General features: G+C 40.5%; 2 protein-coding genes across 3 annotated transcripts in view; one reads left to right on the top strand and one right to left on the bottom strand.

The window, feature by feature from the left end:
* Positions 1-24,635, bottom strand: part of LOC140936502 (uncharacterized) — a 470,324-nt gene that overhangs the window by 10,382 nt on the left and 435,307 nt on the right. Inside the window, exon 1 of one of the 2 annotated variants that reach the window (XM_073385983.1) lies at positions 17,553-17,557. The exons of the other annotated variant lie outside the window; for it this stretch is intronic. The gene's annotated coding sequence lies outside the window, so the exon portion shown is untranslated. Of the gene's footprint in view, positions 1-17,552; positions 17,558-24,635 lie in introns of those variants that run through there. 2 annotated transcript variants of the gene reach the window in all.
* LOC140936499 (uncharacterized) lies at positions 1,910-23,506 on the top strand. The gene is made up of 14 exons (XM_073385979.1): positions 1,910-4,642; positions 5,312-5,425; positions 7,386-7,485; positions 7,998-9,557; positions 10,020-10,085; positions 11,778-11,948; positions 14,907-15,004; positions 15,608-15,737; positions 16,262-16,368; positions 17,715-17,810; positions 18,628-18,790; positions 19,478-19,558; positions 19,976-20,439; positions 21,891-23,506. The coding sequence occupies exons 1-14, from the start codon at positions 1,997-1,999 to the stop codon at positions 22,026-22,028; spliced, it is 5,934 nt and encodes a 1,977-aa protein (XP_073242080.1). The 5' UTR covers positions 1,910-1,996; the 3' UTR covers positions 22,029-23,506.

Below are 24,635 nucleotides of genomic sequence, written 5' to 3'. Positions count from 1 at the left end.
ACCTAAAAGTGGCTCGATTTTTTATTCTGAGAAGTGGATTTTTCTCAGTCTTGGTACTTTGCTTAACTTTAAAAGATCGAAGTGTAACGGTAGAGAATGTAGGGTGATACGATCTCTAATCTTCAAAACTGACAAGGGCGTAACTAACTGCGAGGCCAAAGACAAGCTTCACAAGCTCACTTTCTCAGTATCCACTTCTTTGTATCTCAGTGAAAAGAACTGATCCAGTTGCACAAATTATTCTGAAATGTTTCGAAAGAAATTAATATTTAGTGAACATGGTAAAGAGTGTTAGGGACAATTGTGATTTGATAAATTTTTCTTATTGTAGTTCCCTGTTTTCCTGCGTAATCAAGCTACTTAGAGGAAAAGTGGGACGGGTGGATAGCTGAAAGTTTTAGATATTTTTCAAAGTTAAGCAGAGAAGGGGGTCATTTGGAGAGTGTGTCAAAAAGTGACTCGCTACGCTTAGACGCTGGCTTAGAGTGCAGAAACACTAATAAAGAAAAAACCACAGCAACAAACTAGTAATAATTATAATAATAATAGTAATAATAATATATCATTTATAAGGCGAAAAATAGCATTTAAATATATGATCCAATGCCCACGGATATCAAGGGGAAAAGGGAAAAAAAACGTTAACTGATCCCCACGGCAAAAAGACTAAGAGAAAAGAAATGTCAGTAAAGAAAATCAAATTAAGTAAGTGTAAGCCATTTGTTGCGGGGAAACCAATGGTTGCGTCGCAAAATGTCAGCATTTTTCTCAGGCTACGCTCTTCTCTCTATTTTTTCTTTTTTTTCGGCTGTGGTTTGATTTTTGGACTTGTAATACACAAACATTTTGCACTTTGTCCTCCCCCTCGCAAGCAACTCACTACCTCACCCTACCCCCAGATCGGATCACGTCAACCACAAAAGCTACCCCACTCCCCACTGCCCGAACGTCAACATTGTTGCCACAAATATCAAACATGGCGGCTGAGTGAGCTTTATTCTACAAGTAATTTGTATCTTATACTAACTGCAGCACCAACTAACTGATTTCACTTTTAACGTCAATTTTCAGAGGATGTAGGAGATGTACAGGTAAGTCATGGTTTTATTTTTAAACAAATTCTTTGCTTATTTTTAACAATCGATCTTCGGACCCTCATATGATCGACCAAGATAGCTCGCGGTAGCTCGCTTCTGCTGTCGATGTGTGAACAAATCGACATTGTAAGCAAAATACAACAGGAACTCGGTCTTTCCGAATTTTCAGTTTTAGTTTGTATTGAAGCTCCTCGCTTTTGATTGAGTATTTAATGAAAATTTTGTTAGCAAAATCTTGTCCGTTTATATTTGCACGCGTAAGCTATATACCATATGTACTCGGTTCATTTCGGATAAGTTTTGAACTGTTTTTTCTTTTACAATTTTCAGCTGTATGGATAGTGGAAAAACAGTTAGCGTACATTAAGATCGACTGTGCAGATGTTTTAGTTTAGTTTACAATGTTGTTCGTCGGTCAAACGAATTACATCTCTCGCTGCACGCATGGATGTGAACTCTTGTTTTGAAGTCCACCTTTAATTTTGTGCACTTTTGCTTTGATTTGTCGGCAGTGTTGTTTAATTAAGAAGAATTACGGATTTCGTGGGTATTCTGTTGTCAAAAAAGAGAAACTGTACAACTTAAAAAAATAATAGTTTCGAATAAGAAATATTATGCAAGTTTCGTTTACTTCCGGCTTGCCATTTGATGCTCTAAAGCCTGCACTTATAAGCCATTGTGAAAACCTGACAGAAAATTCAATGCAATGCATTCATCTTGCACAGAAAATCAATAAGATGTGAATCATCATTTCGTAAATATAATTTTAGCATATATTAAGTATTTTCATATCTTACTGTTGTATTATTTGTTCCACCTGCAGATGAGTTTAAGAAGAGATTCGTGAATTTTTGCACGTAACTTACACAAAATTTGTTCCAGAAGTACATTAATGAGTCATGGCAGATGAATCAAACAAAAAAGCTGAAAGCTCTAATGCCAGTGATATACTTAAGAGTTTGACACAAGGTGTTAACCCTGAAATGGCTGAAAGTGCCAAAAAGTTGGTAATTGCGATGAAGAATGCCTCTGAAGAAGAATATAATGCTCTTTTGAAGATGTTATCCAATTCAAATACTCCAGATGCTGATGAAAAACCATCGGCCAAAGATGAAGGTAATGTAGTCTTGCCTGGAGATGCACAGCTTGATGGTAAACAACCTGAGGTTTTTGTCAAGAATGAGGTTAAAGGAGAAGATCATGAGGAAAGCACATCAGAGAATCTTGAAAATGATTTAAATGAACTGGAAAATGGTGAAAATGGCTACAATTCTGACAGTGAAAAACTTCCAGGTAATATTTCAAGTACCAGCAATGGCTTTACAAGCAAGGCACCTGAAGTGTGCTCTAAATGTGACAAGCCAGATGATGAGCTGCTTTCCATGGGTGAGAATTCTGGAGTTGATCAGTTGGAAGTTACAAATGATGAATACTTGAACAATGAGACTAGGCTACCTGAATTGTCAGATGAGGCTAAGAAACAAGATGATAAATTCCCTTCCACGGGGGAGAAGTCTGCAGAAGCTCAGTTTAAGGGTACAAATGATAACTCTGATAGTGTGTCTAACTTGCTTAAACTATCATTAGAAGCTGAAAATTTACCTAAACTGGAGTCGACCATGGATAAATGTTTTCCAGATAGTCAGTTTGAAGCTACAGAAAGTAACTCTTTTTGTGACACTGAGGGTTTTAAGTTGCCTGAACTGTCTCTTGAACATGGTAGATTAGCTGATCAGCTTGATACTGTGGGTAAAAATTCTTATGGCGATGTACATGGTGATGCTAGCTCAAGTGACAGCGAGGAACTGCCGGAGCTTTTGTCAAACAAAGCTGAGGACACTTGCTCTGAGATTGAGGATGGAGAGAACAATGAGCTTTCAGGAACTTCCATTGCTCAGATTGATGCTAGCCGCCAGAACAGATCTATTGAAGATCTAACGCCTTCTATGCAGGCCAACTCTCGTACAAATCTGTTGTCAGGAACAACTGAAACAGAGAAGGATTTTTCCAAAAGGTCCAGCTATGAATTATCATCAGACGATGATCATGTCACATCATCTTCTTCAAACTTGGAGTTAACATCAACAGGAAGTGAGTTGTCAGATGAAGTTGCACCAAGCGACACTATCCATTCAAGAAGGCTTGACATTGATGGTAAAAATCCTGATGACAATGTAACTTCCTCGTCAGTGACTGAAATCAGGGATGTTAACACTGTTAATGGTGATGACCCAGCGCAGAAGGAAGGCAGAAACGAACCAGCTGCTGAAGGTGTTCATGTCATAGAAAGGCTGTCACCCATACAGTCAACAGGGACTCAAACCTCAACTGAACCTGAGAAACACTTACACAAGGAACACCTTGCTAACGAACCGATCTGTGATACATCTGGGGGACGATTTGATGGCGAAGGGTTGGATAGTATCTTGGGTTTTAAAGACAAAGGATCATCCAAGCTTCCTTTCTACTATCAGCCACAGATTGTCATGCATGAGCAGAAGCCTGTCTTAGTCCTACAACCTGTCTCTTTGTCATCGCTCTTGCCCAGTGAGAATAATGTGGATGTGTCTGGTGTAGAAAATGATGGCATTAAGGCAAGAGTTCCAATTATTCTACCACTGACATCTCCAGATTTTGATGAAGCAACAAAGGATGCTATTTTGAAGAAGATTAGTGAAGAAAGTGAGAAAAATAAGATTGATGATTCATTGATGCAGGGTTCCTCTGGTGAAGTCTTTTCACTGAGCACAATATCAACATGTGGCAAAAATTCAGAGGCAGCAAGTTCAAGTTCTGTGAGGCAGGACATTACAAAAGTCAATGGCAAACCAGTAGCAGATAAAAGCTCTAAGGTAAGCATTGAGGGCTTACCTGAGTGGGTACCATCATGTGAACTTGACAGGGCTTTCTCTGCTGTCACAGAGCAAGACACATCATCAACTACAGTAGAAACATCTGCCCCATTGACTTTTCCAACAGTTAGCCTTCCAAGTACAAATCCTTTTGCAAAAGACTTGGCAGCACTGCACACTGGGCACAGTGATGGCAAAGTTGAAGATTTATCCAACCTGGGTTTGGATAAATCACTACAGCAGTCTTTATTTGGACCTCCCACTCCATCAAGTGTAGCATCAGGAGCAAGACCTAAGCAGATGAAAGCCTTTCCAGAAGCTGGGCATGTTGGCACAGCCACAAATCCGTTCACTCCTGATTTAACACCAAAGAAACGTGGAAAAAGACAGCAACAAGGTGTCACAGATCATTCCACGGCAGTAGTCGTTTCAGCAGAGGTTCACCCATCAGTAAGCCAATCAGGTGTTGAATTGAACAGACCACTCCCAAGGTCACCTAGGCCTCGGCTTTCTAGTGAATCCATGGTTACTGTTATCGAGACCACATATGCTGATACCCCTGCTAGCTCTGCCGAAATGCTTTCGCTACCTAATGATGAGCCAAACAAAATAGAAGTAGTTCCGGTCGATCATAACACACAGTTGGAAAGCAGGGAAACACTGCTGGAAACTACAAAACCAAAACTAAGAGTGGTAAGTTTTCTGCTACAATTCTGTATATATATCTAGAAAATATCCATACCCATCTCAGGCAATGGGGATCACTGAAAATTGTGTGGACCAGGTTCTTAGACTTGAATTACCAGGAGTGGGCAGTGTGCTTCAATTCAATAGACCCTGCATGGAAAGAGTGTGGGTTTTATCTGGTTGAACGAAATGTAATTGAAGTGCTTACTACACAAGATAACTAAGTTTATACTTCTACATGAGAAATTTCTGCAATTTGATTATCTTAGAGCAGTAGTATTTCAGCTTAATTTGAAATACCTATGTGTGAAAATTACAAAACCTTTGCAGGTAGTAGTATAAACAAATAATAGCATGATTTGTACATGATATTTTGCATAAATACCACTTGTGATATTTCAAAATTGTCTCACATTTCACTCGCCTAACTTCTCATGAAATTACGTATTTAACAATTTTGAAATATCACTCGTGGTATTTATGCCAAATATCACTACAAATCATGCTATTACCTATACAAATTCACCCTAGTAGTGTTAGATGGAAAAGAGCCTCATTATAGAAAACATTTTTTGCCGGTCTCTTGGCCCTTCATTTTATATAGGGGTTCTACGATACTGTAAATTTTGTTTAGATTATTATTACATAATTATTCAACCTCCTTTTTCATTTCAGCCAGGAAAAGTTGCACCTTTTTGGGTACCTGATTTTGCCTGCTCCAACTGTACACACTGCAATGCCAGATTTACTGTGTTTCTGAGGAAGCATCATTGTAGAGCCTGTGGAAAGGTTAGCTGCTAGCTGTTGTTTTAAAGTTTTGCTACAAATATATGAAGTTGTTGCCCCTGGGGAGGGGGGAGGGGGTAATCCCATAAATTTCAGATAGGTGTGTGTCGCCCATGGTCTTTAAAAACTCTTACTCTAGTTAAGGATGAGACAAATGAAACTTGATACCCTATTTAATAGTAGCATATAAACCTTCAATAAAAAAATAAATGAAATAGACCTTTTTACCGATACGGCGGCCATATTGAATTAATTCGATTTAAGGAGTATTATAGGATGCCCAGGGGGTATGAGCACATTTTGTTTGTATTTTCAGGCGCTTTTCGGGACATTTTTTCTTAATGTTTTCTTAGAATAAGATTGTAATGGGAAAAAAGATCCTGGTGCCGTGTTTGGATGTAATTATGATCACCTTTTTCTAGTTTAGTATTAGAAATATGGTCTTTCGCTGTATATTTCTCGGGAAAAAGGCGATCATTACTACATCCAAACACGGCACAAGGATCTTTTTTCCCATTACAATCTTATTCTAAGAAAACTTTACGAAAAAATGTCCTGAAAAGCGCTCGAAAATACAAACGAAAAGTGCTTATGCCTCGTGGGCATCCTATAATACTCGTTTAATCGAATTAATTCAATATGGCTGCCGTATCAGTAAAAAGGTCCATTGCTTTCCTAATACTCTGACTAGGGGATATAGCTTAGCTTGAAAAAATATTTTCTACTTGTGTAGCTGGGCATTTAAGCACTTAAATTTTAACTGATGCAATTTAGGTACTCTGTCTGAGGAAAACACCCGGAACACAAATGCCAAAATGGGCAAAAATGATACCGAAAACAATACCCTAACCCTATCGGGTGGCACTAGTACCTATCTAGCCCATACACTGTTGGGCAGCACTAGTACCTATCTAGCCTATACACTGTTGGGCGGCACTAGTACCTATCTAGCCCGTACACTGTTGGGTGGCACTAGTACCTATCTAGCCCATACACTGTATATGGGAGTACCCCGGGCCGCCAGAATACATTTGTTCTTCCTACAGCCATGGTACTTGATGTTTTAAAACATAGTATGTGAAACTCATCTTGACATGAAAGTGTTGAAGAGAAAAATACAGTAGATGGTGCTGTTACACAATGTTTCACTGAAACGTTACATCTGTTTCTCTGCTGTATGAGCAGTAAGCCTGGCATGGCCAGACCACCAACAGATGTACTATTTAAGAGGACTTGTGTTTTTTTACGAGTTTTCGCAGAAGGTTTGTTTAAAGTGGGAAGTGCACTCGAGCTTATCCAGCTAGTTTACAGGCATTGCACTCACATAATTAGAAAAAAATAATTTAAATTTATTATATGGCTACAATAGTACACACACTCTGATTGGCTGTTTTCTTGTAATGACTGGGCATTACTGGCTAGGTGTCCAAGGCATATACAATCATTGTGTTTTTAACTTGATAATGGACATGTCCTTATGGAAACCCATGTTATGTTCAATTGACTTCTGTCTAAAAGGGTATTTGCAGCTCAAGTGTACAGCTCATTGAGTTGATATGTTGTTTTGAAGTTATCCACTGACCAGTTATTGGTTTTGATTGATCACAGGCTCAGGTCCATAATGAAAAGGCCTTATATTAAAATAATAACTTATTAACCTTACAAGTCTGTTCGCGAGGTCAATACATTAAGGCCAAGATCCGAGGTTTCCCTGTGATTGGAAATAAGTAGTATATAACAACAGGATTAAAAACCCTAACTGGCAGGGGGCAGTCTTTACAAGCGCGGCCGAGGATTTGAACTTGGACCAACTGAGTACAAATTCAGGAAGTGGCCAGAGTGAGACTCGATACCGAGACAGCTGGAAAGCGAATCTGCTGCACTGGCCCCCAGGCTACGCTGCCTCCTGGTCAAGTTCTAGTTCAAGTTCATTTGAAATTCATGAGATAAAATAATTTTCCAGATATTCTGCAAGAATTGTTGTTCACAACTGGCCAGTTTTCCTTACATGGATCACAAGATTGGTCGAGTGTGTCCCTCATGTACGGAGGCAATTAGAGAAGGTAACACCAAAATATTTGGGATCAATTTAGGTTTCCGGGAAACTGCCCACCTACCCCTCCCCTAACCCAACATTGTGCCCTAAGTGAGAAGTAAGTGTTAATGTTGACTTAGGGGAGGGGTAGGTGGGCAGTTTCCCAGAAGCTTAAATTGATCCAATATTTGCTTAGATCCTGCATATGCATTTTTCTTATGGCATACCCTGGTACTGTCTCAAATGTGTAGTATTAATAGTGTCATGCTCAATATATCAGCACAATTTTAGAAAAACGATAGACGTGCTTATCATACACAATCTACAAGAGTAATATCTACAATAACAGAGAGAGAAATAGGGGTTTTCCCATGCAACCTCGTACCCAGGGCTTAAAGGAAAAAAAGCCCGAAAGAATTTTAGCTGTCTCCTATGATCTAAACGATTGGAGCTGGCTTATCAAGTGACTGATAAGCCTTTTATAAAAGCAGGTCCTCGTTATAGACAGCAAAGCTTAAAGATATTTTTCTCTTCTTTTAGTTCATCGTTCAAAAAGAAACGAGAAGACAGCAGACCGCCAGAACATGTCTCAAACAGTGAATGCTCCCGGCCAAGGGCTTGTGATATCTGGTACTTCAGCACAAAGGAACTCACAACAACAATCAAGAGCTACATCATCTACCGCAGTACCATTGAATCCGGGACTGCAGAGAAACCAATCTAACATGCCTGGCACGTCCCAGCAAATACCAATCGCATCCAGCTCAGGAATGGTGTCATTGAGTCAGGAGACACAAAGAAGTTTGCCCAAGCGTGCCGTTCCCTATCAGCCATTAGCTATTCCATCAGTAAGAGCTCAAAACCCAGCACTGCAGTCCACTGGACAACCACAGGGCCCCCAGCAGTCACAGGGTCCCCAAAGTGTGATGCAGCCTGCACAACCAGCAAACCAGTACATGTGGGTACCAGCATCTTCTCTCTTTGTAAACCCTGTCTCACCAACCTTACAAGGAGGACCAGTATTAGTACCAGCAGCTCCGTTTACTCCACAGCAGGCTCCGGTTGTTCTAATGCCAAGTCAACCGCCGTCTTCTCTGCACTTGTCCCAGGTAGCAACAAAGCCTTTGAATACTATGGCTTTGGGAGGCCCCAGGGGAGAAACCACAGTTGCCAACAAAACGTCTTCTGAGACAGTCTCAACCTTTAGTGTATTGCCTCAACACGTTGGGCAAACTGCTACTCAGTCGGCGCAGAGTTCCTATGCTGGAAGTGTGGAACAACCAGTTTTGACCTCCAGACATGCTTCTAGCACTGTAGGCAGTGAATCATCAAGAGGTGTTCTGCCGGAATCACCTTCGTTATCCCAGTCACGCGTTCAGGCTACCTCAGTGAAACTCCCTTCAACTGCTAGTTCCTCACCCATGATAGCGGGCCATCCCTCTGTCACCCTCCAGCAACAATTTTCCATTCCACCTGTAAACCAAGCAGGCCAATCTCCACAGCAACCATCGGGTCTTCCACCTTCGACTTTCCTTCCCCATTCCTCACCCGAAACTGTCAGCCCAACACCACACCAAACAAAACCTGCAAGCGCCATATTTGTGTCCTCTCCTCAGCGATCCTCACCTTCCACAACTGCCGTATCACCCACCCAAAGATCGCCGCCTGCTGCAGCAAACAGCCCCGGAGAGGGCACTGTAATCCAGGCAGGCCAATTTCGACCACATCCAACAGGCCATCCACCTCCGACTTCCCTTCCCCTTCCGTCCTCCCAAACTGTCAGTCCATCACCAAACCAAACAAAATCCGCAGCAAGCGCCACATCTGTTTCCTCACCTTCCACAACTGCTGCATCACCCACCCGAAGGTCGCCTCCGCATGCTGCAGTAAACAGCTCAAGAGAAGGCAGTGAAAACCAAGAGAGCCAGCGGCCAAGGCCTGACGATGGCAGCTCCCTTTTTAGTGATGAGACTGGTGCAGAGTCAAAGGATTTCAAACCTCCACTACGAAGAGCAGGGAGAACTATCACTTGGCGTTACAGGACTCAAGGAAAAAGTAAATTGCAAATGCACAAGAAGTCCTTGGCAAAGGATTTGAGAGGTCAGTTCATTTGTCTTATGCGACCAAGCTGAAAGTGGGCCGGGCGATCATTAAAAAGAGCTTCTCACCACCCCCACTCCCCGACCGTTTACTCGCAGGATAGTTCTTCTCCTTTTTGTATATTTTTTGATTAAGGAGTCAAGAAAGCAGTTTACAGTAAGTTTACCGTGTTCGCTTAAGCTATCAATAAGAAATATTGGATATGAGAGAGTTTGCTCTAACAGAATAGATCGCTGTGCTATACCAGGTTACTTAGTTACCAGTGGTTGAATTTCTGAGGTATTTGTATTTCAGTTGTTTCTTAACTTGTTACATTTTTCTTCTACGTTTAATTATTTTAAATGTAGTTTTTGAGAGTACATTACGATTGGCCATCATCACGCAGACTGATGTTTAAAGTTAAGTATATAGTTTTTTTTTAATGGACATTGTTGTTTCAAATTGATTTTGTTGCTGTTACAGATTTGCCAGATGGAGTAAAAATTCAAGCTGCCGCCGACCTCATAGTTCACGTCAAAAAAATGAAAGGTATGAAAGTAGAGTTAATAATCCACACGGAATATTCACAAGAATGAACTTAGAGCAATCCAGTACATATATAACTTGAACATAGCTCATGGCTTATTAACGGGCGCTGATTGATTATAACCTTCCCAGCCTTGCAGTCGAACGCGGGATCTCTCGCACAGATGGCCGCAGACTAACCATCTTTGCAAATCCTTGCTGGCTAATGTAGAGTTTACTTGAGTCGCAAGCTAAGATTATCCTTCACGGTACTCCTGGCGAGCAATCCCGAGTTTCAAGAATTTGCTCTCAGAACGTGGCAATAAGCAAATAGAGCCTCTTCCCTCCACACGTATCCGGATATTTTTGAGAACGGAGATTTTTTTCTCCGTTTTCAAAGAAAGTACGCATCATAATATGTAGCGTATTCGAATCGTATTCGCCCGTCTACACGAAAACGCTAAAACGATGTAAATACGATATTATCAGGGTTTGAGCCAGGCCGCGCCATTGCGCCAATCCCGCACTGCAATTGGAATTGTCCCTTTAAAAAACGGCCAAGGGGACAATTTGTCCCCTTCAAAATTTAGGGAAAAAACTCGAAAGGAAGCACACACGAAGAGATTTATTTCAGTACAGAAATTGCAAGCTGAAACAGAACGTGGAAAGTATATTTTATCGCACCTTTAAAGTTCATTTCAAAGTTACGTTTCAGTCACGCTCTACTGCTATTTTTGTCGGAAATCTAAGACAGGGTTTCTGATTCTTCGCGCGGTCGCGGAGCCGCGAAATTCACAAAAACACGAAAAATACCGCGAAATTCGGTAGAAATCTTATCAAATACATGTCTGTACAACATATTTGAAACTTATTTTAGCTATAGGGGCTATTTACTTGCCGTAAACTTGCAAATTTATCTTGGAACTTCGGCACTGAAACATGCAAACAGATTATGTTGCGAAAAACTGGGCACTAGCCACGATGTTAAAGGCTTTGCCATTGGTTCATTTCTGGAGCGTATTGTTGTTGAAAGAGCAAATGATGACCTCTGTTAGAAAAACGTTAAAAAGGCTGGTCTGATCAGCGCAAAACCGATCGATTTGTAGCGAAATTTGCCGTGAAAATAACCACAAAATCGGCCGTTTTTTACCGATTGCTTTTCGGTGAAGTTTGCCCCGAAAGCTCCCTCGAAATCGGCCGATTTTTCCGGGAATTTGTCCCTAAAAATCCCGCGAAATTTGACTTTTTCTTCCGAGACCTATCAGAAGCCCTGCTAAGACGACAAACCCCTTTGCATCAGCAGAAGGGTGTACAAATTTCTGTCCCCCTAAAAATGAAAATGTCCCCCAAAATTTTAGCCAAGGGGACAAATTGTCCCCCAGTGATCAAATCCTAGCTCAAACCCTGTATTATCCCTTACCGAGCATGCGTCATGGTAAAAGTATATGATGCATGATGTCATCTTTTTCGAGAACTCGCCTTCGTTTTCGTCCGTCCGCACGTAAACGAAAAGCCGGCGTTTTCAAAAATCTCTACGCTGGAGAGCGTTTTTGAAAAGACCCGTTTTCACCGGATACGTTTGGACGATAGGCCAAACCGGAGAAAAAATATCGTTTTCAAACAAAAACAGATACGTCTGGACGGGGCCTTGTCAATCAGATACTTCTCGCAGTATTATAATTTTGATCTTCAAACGGTTTTGTTGATTCTCCACAGTTAGGGAAAAAAATAGAGAGATTCTGGTGTGGTGTTATCAAAGTGAAGGACTGAACAAGTTTCATCATTTGGAGGTAGTCGTCATGTTGGAAGTGAGAAAAAAGGAGGAGATTTTTCCTGAAGAGGTTTTAAGGGTTTACAGAGGGATTTTACACCTGGCATCAAAATTAGGTAAGTTTAAATAGGTAAAACAACAACTTTGCACGTGCATCACGCTTTTTTGTTCATTTCTTTGCCGTCACTGCACAGCTACGACGTAAAAGTGCCAAATTTCAAGCCCCTCGTGCAAACGGACGCAACATTGTTGGCCAACAACTCCCAACATTGTTGGATGTTACATGGTGCGTCCGTTTGCACACCCTGTTGCATGTTGTTGGATGTTGTTGCGAGTTGTTGCGCAAAGTTTGAAACCGGTCAAACTTTTCAGCCAACAACTCCCAACATTTCTTTTGTTCTGTGATCGCCGAAGCGTAGCGCAACAATGTTGGATCCGTTTGCTCGGTTCGTCCAACATTGTAGGGGACACGCACAATGATTACGCATGGATTACAAAGACCTATGGGTTGTATTCTTCCCACGATGCACTGCAGGTCCATTACTTGTTGAGAGTTGTTGCATCCGTTTGCACACCACTGCCAACCCGCACGCAACAACTCCCAACATTGTTGGCGCAACAATAGGCTGATTTAGCAACAGAACGAGAGCGTTAGTTGACGACGGCGCGCGCAAACTAACAACTGGCTTGACCAATGGCAAAGTTCAGGGCGGAGAAACGTTCTGCGCAAGCTTCTGCGCATCCCTTATCGCAGGCTCAAGGCAGGCTTTTCTGTGTGTTGACTGTGTTTGTTTGTTGCTGGAGTTCCGAGTGAAATACACGAGGTGCGAACGTTTGCTCCCTGTAAAGCATTTTTATTTGACATGTTTGCTTTTTTTTCGTCGCTTGAAAATTACTTTGGATTCAGAACAACCAATGTTAAAGGAAAAACGGATCATTCCGTCAGTCTGAGGTGGAATAAACGGTTTTGAACATTTCTTAAGAGGCGAGTATTTTTCTGATTGTGCATCCGATTAATTTATGAGTTTATTTCGCCGGGTTGAATTAAACCCGCTTGTATTCTGTTATTAGTAGTTACGGTTACTTTTTTTACATGCCCAGATTTATTACCCTTGCAGAACCAGCTTTATCTTTGTCTTCAGTCAAAGAACCATATTGCTGTTATAACGCATCAGAGTGAACAAACTTGTGCGCTTATTAAACTTTCTCGGAAATTAGAAGGCCAACAAACTTACTCAAGATAATTGTTTTTCTGTTGCTCAAGTAATAATAGTCAGAGTTTTTTTCATTTTTCATTACATAGTTTTGTTTTCCAGTGCACTGTGAAAGTTTCTGTTCTTTATAAGAATAACTTTCTGTACGCAAATTGTCCTTTTCATTCGAGGTGAAATAGAGAACGACAACTGCCGGCAGTGACTTCAAAACAATTGACTCTTTTCCTGTAAACAATTGCTGCAGCTTGATTTGACTGAGGCGAGCAAAACAAACCCTTATGTGCAATTTTCTGTATTTTCTAATGATCGGCTGAGTTTAATTTGCTTAAACGAAGACCTTCGCATGGACCTGTTAAGCTTATTGAAAATAGCTAAATGGTGAATCATGGCTTGGCTGCCAAATTGCAACTGATCTTTTGCTTTTAAGATCTTTGGGTAGGTTGTTTTCGCACAGAAAATTCATTTCTTCATTGTCAGCAAGAAGTTTTTGCAATAAGGTAACTTTAACTTTGTTTGAAGGAAACCCTACTTACCCGTAGGTTTTTGACAGATGTTATGAGTGTTCACAAACTTGACAACACAAAGCAAAATTTATATATCTGCGCGAAACGAGCAAGTTTAGAAAACTATAGTTGCTTTGAAACCGATTTTTGGGAAGATTTTACGTTATAAAGATTGACCTTTTTTCTGCCCGGATATCAACGCAATAACTTCTACATCGAGGATTTTGTTTATATTTTAGTGATCCGCGAAACTACGAGTGTCCGATCGAGCGAGGGTTTTAAAATATCAGCTCGAGTGCGACAAAGTTCAGTGACTTCAAACACATTGTGGGCAAGCGTTAATTTTTTTGGGCAAATCACTGTCCAAAGATATGCTGTTTTTGTGTCCACAGTGGAGCTCCGGACCTTATATATCCAGGAACTTCCTTATGTGAACACATTTTGTGAATACATCTTGAAAAAAATCGGACCTACGCATGCACATTTCCAGCACAACGCAAGGAAATTAATGTCGTTAAAGTCCGTTTTACTATGAGGTATTCTTCAAGAAAAGTAAGTAACGACAAGGTTCTAACCACAGCTTGCAACTTTTGAAGACAAATTGCTTATTCTTTCCAGGTTATGAGTGGAAGCATTTTATTTTTATGCAATAAAATATTTGAAATCCCGCCTTTTTTCAAACCCGGTCAGGGAATCTGGGCAAAAAAGTTCACGCATGCGCATTACGTTTTTCCGCATCGGAAGTCGTGTTTAGTCCTTTCCGCGCGCTTTCCCGTCGTCAACTGACGTTCCTGTCCTGTTGCTAAATCAGTCCGATGTTGGGAGTTGTTGCGCCCGTTTGCACGCAGCCTCACGTTTTGTGGAGGACGTGAACCCAAGACAACGACTTTGTTTTTCTTTTCCCAAACTTCAATACAGTCCTTTAGAATTCAGCTGCAGAAAAATTTACCAACATTGGACAAACTGAACACGATGGAGTAAGGGCGAAAAGTTTGAAGCAGCGCGAATTTACTATTTAGCTGACGTTTACGCAGCCGTCGCTGACCTTGCTGCTAAGCTCCCTAAAATGTTTCAGTGTTCTCAACAAGGGGAATCAGATTTTGCAGATGTGTCAGTGGCAGCGGGCGCAGCGTGCGCTAGTAAATGGTTTCTTCTAAATTGTTGCGGGAATTAATCATGGATACTTTTTTAACAAAAGGGCAATATGCAACTTACGCAAAGAATATTTCATTGACAGACTCTTGTTATCACTTCTGTAAGGGAAAAGTGATGATGTTTTTTCTCAGAAAACTAGATATCTTTACTGTTGGTGGAATTTGTAAGGTTGTTTATTTGTTCATTTTCTGTTTTTTGGCAGGCAATAGTTTCCAGCATGGCAATTACTTGTCAAGCAATGATCAGTTCCTTGATAGCTTAGATGATGCTGGCTTCATTTTTGTTTCAAGTGAAGTCAAGGTGGGCTTTTAGTTACTAAAAATTGCAGAAGTCAGAAAACAACTGCACGGCAGGCGAGCAAACTGTTTCACAAAGGGATAAGCCTTTAACTTGCTGTTTTTGAAACGTAATCAAGACAGGAAACGACACTCTTGAAAGTGTACGCAGTTCGAGAAATTGAAAGTGAAATAAAGATATGGCAACTAAGGACAACAGAGTACAGTTGCTTTGCATTTTCGATGCATTCTTGATGGGGGAAGCGTGGTCATCTCTCCACTATTAAATGGGGAGTTTAGGCTAAGACCTTTGTCACCGACGCACACCGACCGGAAGTGGTTTTTTTTGCTAAATTCGGCAGTAGTTTCGCTTAAATTTCTGGGCAAGTCGTTTCTATAAGAGCAAAGACACTAAGCTTTACGAATTTAGCAGTGTCAAGATAGCTTAAAGAGGAAAACGCCTTACTTCCGGTTGGCTTGCGTCTCTTCTCTGTCTACGCGGTACCTTCATGAGCTTGCGACGAATGGGGAACAAAATCAGGCCATATATCTCTCATGCGTAGTCCATATTCCCTGGTAAGTTTACCAAAGTTCAAACCATTTAAACTATTTGTTTGCCTTACAACAGCCTAAACCTCCCGGCCTGAGGCAAATGCGGGGACCTTTCTTGTATGGACTTCTCGTGAAACGACTTGAATTACAGGCGGCCATGTTTACTCCCAGCAGACTTCTTCTTCGAATGGGATACGATATGAAGAGTAAGGATTTGTTGTTAAATATTTCACTTTCTTTCTTAAAAGTTTTTGTAGGTTATTTTTTCCCTTCTTGCCATTCAGATCATAGCAGTTACAAAGTGCACAATAAACTATCTAATGCTACCCCTTAAAGATCAACGCGTCACGAATGTTATCAACGAAAAAATGTGTCCCTAATGCTACACTTTAACCGCGTAACTATCCGGACAAATAATTTTGAGACGATTTTATAACGGAAAACCGCTCGGACGTTTTTTGTTATCCTGTCCTTTTTAAGCTGTGATTTTTAGGACATACATAATATTGTCCTGGCGTACGATTTCTATCTCCCGAAATTTAAGTAGAAGTAGAATTTTCGCCTGGGGCGGAAACATTTTGGGCCACGTTTTTTGCCTGAAAGCTTTTCGCCTAAACATGCTGCTGGTTAAAGTAGACTGGAAAATATTACGTCACTGCTTAGTTACTGTAAACTTTCGTCCATCCTCGTCTAATTTCGCTCTTATTTGTCTCTGTGTTTATTCCTTCAGGTTTCCCTTTCCCGTTGTGGAATTGTCGAGACCGCAAGCCAATATACCTTGGCAATGAAAATCAAGACAGATTCTTCCATACAGTGTTTGCTATGAACAAGTATTTGGTGAGTGTTAGCCTGCGTAGCATGGCGGTTTTGTTGCTCCCGCCCCAATCTCCTCACGGTTTGTCTGCCCTCGCCCGCCTTTATTACTTTGTGCGCCCAACTAAAACCGCCTTGCCACGCAGGCTAGGTGAGTGTCGGCTAAGAACCCTTTTGCACCATTTTTGTCACTCAGAGGGTCATTCTATCCACTATATCTTTCATTTATTTAAATGTAAAGTTATATCAAGGCTTAAACTTTCTCAAAGTCCTTCGCTTCTCATTTCCGGTTCCGGTAGTTGGCACAAGCGCTCTCTCGCCCGCTTTTGCCGAAGAAAACATAAAAAATCTACCCTTCGCGCTTCGCGCTCGTGAAAAAATTTGAGCTCGACTTGTAAGCAAGTCTAATCAAGGCTCAGCCTAAAGGTTTATAGGCTCAGATCTCCACTCTCGCGCTCGAATAATCTGTCAGCGAGATAAGATGGAATCTGAATATAGGTCACAGAACATAACTCGCCAGGATTATGTGAAAGAGCAGATGGGACACGATTTAGCCAATAGAAAACATTTCTTACATTTTGATCTACATATTTATTGCCTCGCTTACAGACGTATTAGATGTCTATTGACACAATTCAATGAAATGAAGGATGATCATCGCAGTTATATACGCAACTTTTGCAGTTGCAAAAAGAAAGCCTGGAAGAAATTCAGGCTTGTACGGGATTCGAACCCTTGACCTCTGCGATACCGGTGCAGCTCTCTACCAATTAAGCTAACAAGCCAACTGGGAGTAAGTCGTTAAACTGGGTCGTTATAAACCCGTGAAAGTATGATGATGAAGTTATGAATATATGAAAATCATATATGTGAACTGCGGAGTGAATAAGGAAATGAAGGATGATCCTCGCAGTTATATACGCAACTTTTGCAGTTGCGAAAAGAAAGTCTGAAAAAAAGGTCAAGGGTTCGAATCCCGTACAAGCCTGAATTTTTTACCACTTTATTTTTGTTCTTTTTCTTTATTTTTTTCTATCACTCTTCCTGCCGTAAGGATCAGTTTACTGTTTTAAGTTTAAAATTTAGTGACTTGTAATGCAGTTTGCGTGACGAATGTTACCATTTTAAGGAAGAATGAGCTCGTTCTCTCTTGCTTTAATTGAAAAGAGACTTTCTAACGCTAATGATGTTAAGACTAATTGTTATTTCTAACAATTTGACTTCCCTTCATCAGCTTTGAGGGTTTTTCTATAACTGACGTTGCTATCGTGTGCACGGGTCATGGCCGTCTTTACCAGTTAGCTATATTCTGGATTCTGGATCTCGCTGAAACAATAACTTTGCTTTTGCTATTCTTTCAATTATTGCAGAAAAACAGTGTGCCTGAAGCGATGGTTCCTGGTCTGTGTGTTGTAAAAGAAGATAATAAAGTGGTTTTACAGATTCCAAACAGTGGCCAAACAGCGGTATGTTGAGTAACCAGTATAAAATCTCGAACGGGATTTCTTTTGAAAATGCTTTGCTTTTTATGCGGCTGTGGCTTGCTTTTACACGGTTGTTTGCTTTAGATATCTTTTGTAGTTTGAATTATGTATTCTCTCTTGTTTTAATCTCATTATCGTACAGTACAATAGCAGAAAAGAAGGGGCCCATAATTTAAACCAATAATAAAATTAACTGCAACATATCCATCTTCGGAGATCCAGGGGCAACTTGATTTGGGACGTCATGTTTATGGGATAAATCATTGCAAAGCTTGAAGTGGCAAAAAGAATGTATGAGCCCTGAGCGCTAAGTCCTATCGAAACAGTTCCAGACGTATTTGATTCGTTGCTTCTGATTGGTCGAAAAATCCTTTTTTTTATTATAACTGAGCGATTTTTCGCGCGCTGATTAGTCAAGAGCTGTGATCGATAAGATTGCAGAACCATGGAAATGACGCGATGGTGGCGTAATTCGTTTTCTTTTTCTTTCGCTTGGATTTTCCGAGAAACGTCAAAAACAAATCGACAACAATTTTTCACGGTCTGTACTCTTATCGACCATAGAAATGACGTCAAAATGTTCAAAACTTTGCAGTGAGCTCGTGGTTCCACTTGATTTTTGAACATTTCGACGTCATTTCTATCTATGGTTGAGGAGAGTACAGGTCAATCAGAGACAACGAGAGACTGATTTGACTGATTTGGAGAGGAACGAGAATTTAAAACGTTTTATTTCGTTCTATTTCCTTACATATTTCTTGAAATAAGAATGTTCTCAGTTCTTGGTCATACCTTGCAGGTAGTTAACCTTTTGGATCGTCTCATTAAGAAAGAAAACCAGACAGCCACTGTACCTCTCGTGTCTGATATACCACCGTATGTGGATAATTGCCAGGTCGTTATCTGTAATGAACGTGGAGGCAGATCTATACAGTCTTTTGGAAACCCAGCCTGCGCGTCAGGTAGATACGAGAACTTAACGTCTCTTTTTAGTTAGCTGAGTGGCCCAGATGGACGGGCGGCACGGGAGGACTGGAGAGAGAAAACAGCTTCTAATCTTTTCCCCAGTTTGTCATCGGTTGACAGTATTCTTGCTCGTTTGTTAGCTCCATAAGATCGGCCCAATGTTTACCCTCAAAAGGACAGAGATGGCGCCGACCATTTGGCATTACGTTTTTGAAGGCAGAAGAGAATCCCTTTACTATTTCGACGCGGACAACTTTGTTAAAACCATGAAGATTTAAATTTTGGCTGCTGCAAATATAAAGGGCTCTGTTTCAATTCACACTCGAATGAAATGTATTTGACAAATTACTGGTGAGTCAATCAATACAAACAACATCGCACCAATCAGGTGCTCCGCTGCTAGATGAAATCCCCATTCGCCTCTTTAGAAATGAGAAAGGAACTGGGGCTTAAATTGCGTCCGGCACTTGTTTTTGGGATCGTTACTGGGCATGCGCCGGAGTAACAGTCCCAGAAGTCTTTTCCAACCCTTACCTCCCAATTTCCTTCTCTTTTGTAAAGGCGAATTGTTTTTTTTTCTCTCCTTTTCTGTGTTTTGTATGCAAGGGAGCACATCCTACGCAGGCACAAGTTGTGACTAAGAAATGCGCAAGTCCCTTAAAAGTTTAATTTATTTGTTTCAGTTCAAGGTCTGGGGTTTCTGATGCTTCATCTTGGGGTGGATGCCTCGTCACCTCTTAGCTTTGGTGGCGAACTTTTAGATGGTAAGTATGTATAGTCCCACAGGCAACCCAAGCTTTCGATAAGATGGCGAACAATTGAGCTGACACGCGCTCTTTGCAGATAAATTACGAAATCGAACAAATTGTAGCTTAATATTGGCGGATTCAAACTAACCGAAAATTCCCATTTTTGTCTCTGTTGCATTGTCTTTTTTACATGGGCTTTTGGGACTGTGTTTTATAACGTTTTGGGCTAAATTAAATATTTAGATGCAAATTAGTCACCAAAAACTGTTGGTCAGATAAGTGGACTGGAACTGAGACTCCTTAGTCTAGTCTAGTACTCTAACTAACCTGCGGAAGGACGCCTGATCACAGGTTATTCTCTAACCAGAAAACACGCCTTCCTTTATAGATCCTAAATTTATTCAACTCGTTATTCTTCTTTTCTCTCTCTAGACGGGGTATTGGTCTTTTTTTCTAAAGGCCACACACAGAAGCTTCGCCAGAGCTTGGAAGAGAAAACCAACTGTTACTTCTACCTGGGAGATCGATTTGATATTTCACACTTCGAACTGCGCTGGGTGCAAGATATAAATTATGATGACATGCCTGAAACAGAAATGGACGGCTCATTGACCAACTCACATCCAGCGCCTACAACTGCCTCGGACACATCTGTGAAAGACCCTGGTGCTGATTACTACCCAGGCCTCGCAACCATCGACATCCGGTACTCGGGCTACGGAAGTGAAATTAGTCTTCTAAAGGAAGTATTTGAAGATCATACAAAGATTCTGCATATTTTGGAGGGAAACATTCGAAGGGCGTGCACCGAGCCTCTTATGAAGCATGAGAGTAAGATGAAAGCTGGAGAACATCTGGATCTGCAGCTACGTGTTGTGCTCAAACCAAGTTATAAGGTAGTTAGTAACGCCTGGTATATTCTGAGACAGTAGCTACAATACTCGTCACATTAGTTGGGACAGCAGTGGTATTTTCTGCCCCCTCAATGTTGGTTTTTGCGAGTTGCAATGTCAAGCAAAAAAATCAACACTGGGAGGGAAGGAGCACAACTTTTTGTCGTAATGTGGGTACAGCACAGGAACCCTAACTTAATGTGACGAGGATCGTAGATACTGAATTTTGTGGTATTCAATAAAGGGATTCTGGGATGACAATGAAAGAAAATACAAACCGACAAATCAGTTGGTAGTGAGCTAAGGCCATTATTTACCTCATATCGTACGTTAATCGAATTTGCAAGGCAACGCAAACCGAAGAATCTCGCTTTGGCGACACTTGCCTTTCAATACTGGGATTGAGAGTTGAATACATTCCTAAAAATCTCTTCAAATAAGAAGGAACTGTTTACGTTTGTGTGAATCCGTAATATTAAGTTTCAGTCCAGCCTTCGTGATTTTTTTATACATCGCTGATAGGTCATTTGTAAACAAGGTGATTTCCTTTCAAGAAATGTCTTTTATTGGGAAAATCATCAAAGCATTTTTGATTCTTTTCTTATAAAGTCAAATCATGCTTTACGGACCGTTTGCTTTGTCCCTGGGGAAAAAAAGCCCTTACATTTTTTTTGCTTTGTCCCTGGGGAAAGAAATCCCTTATATTTTTTTCGCTTTGTCCCTGGGGAAAGAAATCCCTTACATTTTTTTTTGCTTTGTCCCTGGGGAAAGAAAGCCCTTACATTTTTTTGCTTTGTCCCTGGGGAAAAAAGCCCTTACATTTTTTTTGCTTTGTCCCTGGGGAAAGAAATCCCTTATATTTTTTTTGCTTTGTCCCTGGGGAAAGAAATCCCTTACATTTTTTTCGCTTTGTCCCTGTGGAAAGAAATCCCTTACATTTTTTTCGCTTTGTCCCTGTGGAAAGAAATCCCTTACATTTTTTTCGCTTTGTCCCTGTGGAAAGAAATCCCTTACATTTTTTTCGCTTTGTCCCTGTGGAAAGAAATCCCTTACATTTTTTTCGCTTTGTCCCTGTGGAAAGAAATCCCTTACATTTTTTTCGCTTTGTCCCTGTGGAAAGAAATCCCTTACATTTTCTATAAATTCAACCCGCTTAATACGGATACCCCATTAATACAGACACTATCTATGGCCCCTTCAGTGTCCGTATTAACAGAGTGTGACTGTACTGTAGACTGTATTAACGGGGGTCCGTATTAAACAGGTTGAATTTAGGGAAAATGTAAGGGATTCTTTCCCCAGGGACAAAGCAAACGGTGCGCAATAATGAGGTGTGCCTATTAAGCAGGTGTCTGTAATGCGCAGTTTCTCTGTACAAGCAAAGAAAGATTAGTTTTTGTGTGAAAGTATGTTTGTAACCCAGCCTGATTGTTTATTTGTTTGTTTTATTACAGAAGTGGTGTATCGGCCCCAATGATCTCCCAACAGCTCTTATCCGCTCTCTTCAAATGGCCCTCTCCACTGTTAAGGTACCAGTAGTGTCCGAGGGAGAGTTGGTGATGAGTTTTGATGTCAGTGTTTTCAAGCAATAGTGTGTTGTCTCGTCTTAGATTTAATTCGCTGTTACATTGATATGGGCATCCTCGCGTTTTGGGCATCCCCATTCCCAAAACCCCGGTGATAGGGGCATCCCCTTCTCATATTACCTTAGACTTCTGGGATGGTTCACCTTTTGGCCAATTTGTTTGAACCCTCCCCAGTAACCATCCCAGAAGTCTTTGCGAAAGTTAACTCGGTCCAGTCTTCTTCTCAACTCTGAACTCGCGATGATTTTCTGGATGCGTGGAGTTTGGAACAGGAAAATAATACTACGCCTACGATGCAAGTGCAATTCTATATAAAACTTTTCGGCTTGAATGTTTTTTATTCAAAATTCAGACCACATAATGTTCTCAAGGGGACTTGCCTTTGGTCTTTTCATATGTTGGTGATGGTTACGCAACAGGATGGAAGGAAGAAGAGGACAGTAAAACTCGTGTGTGTGACAAAAGTTGCATGGCTAATACTTGCGTGCTTTGTCGTTATCTTCACTTGACATTAATGGTTTCTGGTCTTTTACGAAAAGATCTGTTGAAAGGAAAGTGAAGTTTGGCGGAAAGTTTTTTCAAACAAAATTATTGTCACGCTTGTCACACAAGGTTTGCCGTCTTCTTTCCTCTCCCGTCCTGTTGCGTAAATTCACTATTATGCGTTGATAGGACGACTTTTGAAAGAAACAGTCCTCTGACCTTACTTTACGTTGTCTGAAGCAGGGAAGTAAAACATATAAGCTCAAAAGGGTCCATTTTCCGGCCCAAGGCTTGTCGCCAAGATGATGAAGTCTGCGCTTGCGTTATACTTTCTATTAGAAGTTATTTAGTGTTGTCCATACCCTTAAAATAAAAAAAAATAAAAAAAGATTTACGCTGGGTCAAGTGAGCAAGGGTGACAACCGCTTGGCATTTTAATAGATAAAATAACATTACCTTTGGAGAAGGTAAAGAATAGCTGCCAACGGCGAAGTATAGGTAACGAGAAAAAAACAAAAAAAAAAAAAAGACAAAAATAAAATTTAAAAAAAAATACAATTGCAACATGTTAAAGTATGTTATTTGTAGTACATTTCTCAATTTTGAAAGCTGGAAAAAGTTAACAAATTGGAGTAAAAAGATAAGAGTTTCCACCGTGGTTAAAGAAAAGCTTAACTTTGAAAGTAAAGTAAAAATAATTATTTTTTTAAAAAAAGATATTAGTTTTCAATCTAGATGTTGAGCAATTCGATGCTAAGCAACACAAAGAAAAATAGCAACCATTTGGTTGTAAACTGCACGGTATTATTTAAACCATTCTTATAAAGGGTGTTGGATATGGAACGTTTTGTAGAGTGTTGTATGATAGTTATTTCCTAGAACAAACTTAGTGTTTTATTTTGGTAGTAATACTAAACTGAAGGCTCTCTTTTTTATAATTTACGAATCCTCGTTTTAATAGTATTTTGTGCACATATTATATCCGATGTGGGAGCTTTGCACAGATTTAGATTTAGATTTAATGACTACCCAACAAACAGTTAAACAAATCGACAGCAATTATCTGTGGTCTATAATTTTTTCGGCTATAGAAATGACGTCGAAATGCTTCAAAATCAAATGGAACCACGAACCGCAGGCGAGTGGTTTCACGTCATTTTCACATTTTCACGTCATTTTTATAGTCGATAAGAGTATAAACCATTCAAAATTGTTGTCGACTGATTTGTTTTTTACTGTAACATTAACTGTTTTTGACTTCCATTTTCCGGTGAAGTTTTGTGGAAATCGCGCACGATAGAAAGAGAAAAACAAATTGCGCCACCATCACGTAATTTCCACGGTCTTTTAGACAAGACAAAACATTTATTGCCATAATATTGTTTACGCTAGTCGTGGCGTGCCAAATTAATTCTATTACGTACAAAACAGATATTACCTGATGATAAAGTAAAAAGCGAAGAGAAAAGAAAGAATATGTGTAATGAAGTCAAAAGCAAAAAAGACAAAGCTGTTTAATGCACGTTGTGAAAAAAGCTAAGGTTTGGGATTTCGCGATTTTATTTCTTGCGTTATCATGGTTGCGTCAAGGTGATCACCGACCATAGATCTCGACTAATCAGCGCGCAAAAAATCAATCTGTTATTATAGAAGAACCACGCCAAGTTAATCAGTTATTTTTTGCACTGTCGTTTTAAATGAACGACTGTTTGTAAAAGCTTACTATTAGAGTAGCCTGAGAAAACAGCGGACATTTCGCGACGCCACCACTGGTTTCCATGCGAAATGACGTCTGTAAAACGAGCGCAGAGATTCCGTACTGAAGACGTGTCACTACAAATATCTGGGTAGTGCTTCTGTTTGGTCGCTCTGCGTGGGAAACTTGTTTCAGCCAATCAGAAGCACTACCCAGATCTGGGTAGTGACATGTCATCAGTATGGAATTTCTGTGCCGGTGCTTAGACGTCATTTTTCGGGGAAGCTTAGTGGTAGCGTCGCGAAATGTCGGCGGTTTTCTCAGGCTACTATTAGAGCAAAAGTTATCGACAGGGATTTCACTGACTAGTTCCATGACGACCATGCTTTTTTCGCTTCCTGCGACCCGGGGTAGCTTCAGAGACCCCCTCTATA

This window comes from Porites lutea, chromosome 5 (assembly GCF_958299795.1).
Source record: "Porites lutea chromosome 5, jaPorLute2.1, whole genome shotgun sequence".
Classification (NCBI taxonomy): Eukaryota; Metazoa; Cnidaria; class Anthozoa; order Scleractinia; family Poritidae; genus Porites; species Porites lutea.
The sequence above is the reverse complement of the archived record's forward strand: the minus strand, read 5'-3'. Positions and strand labels throughout refer to the sequence as shown.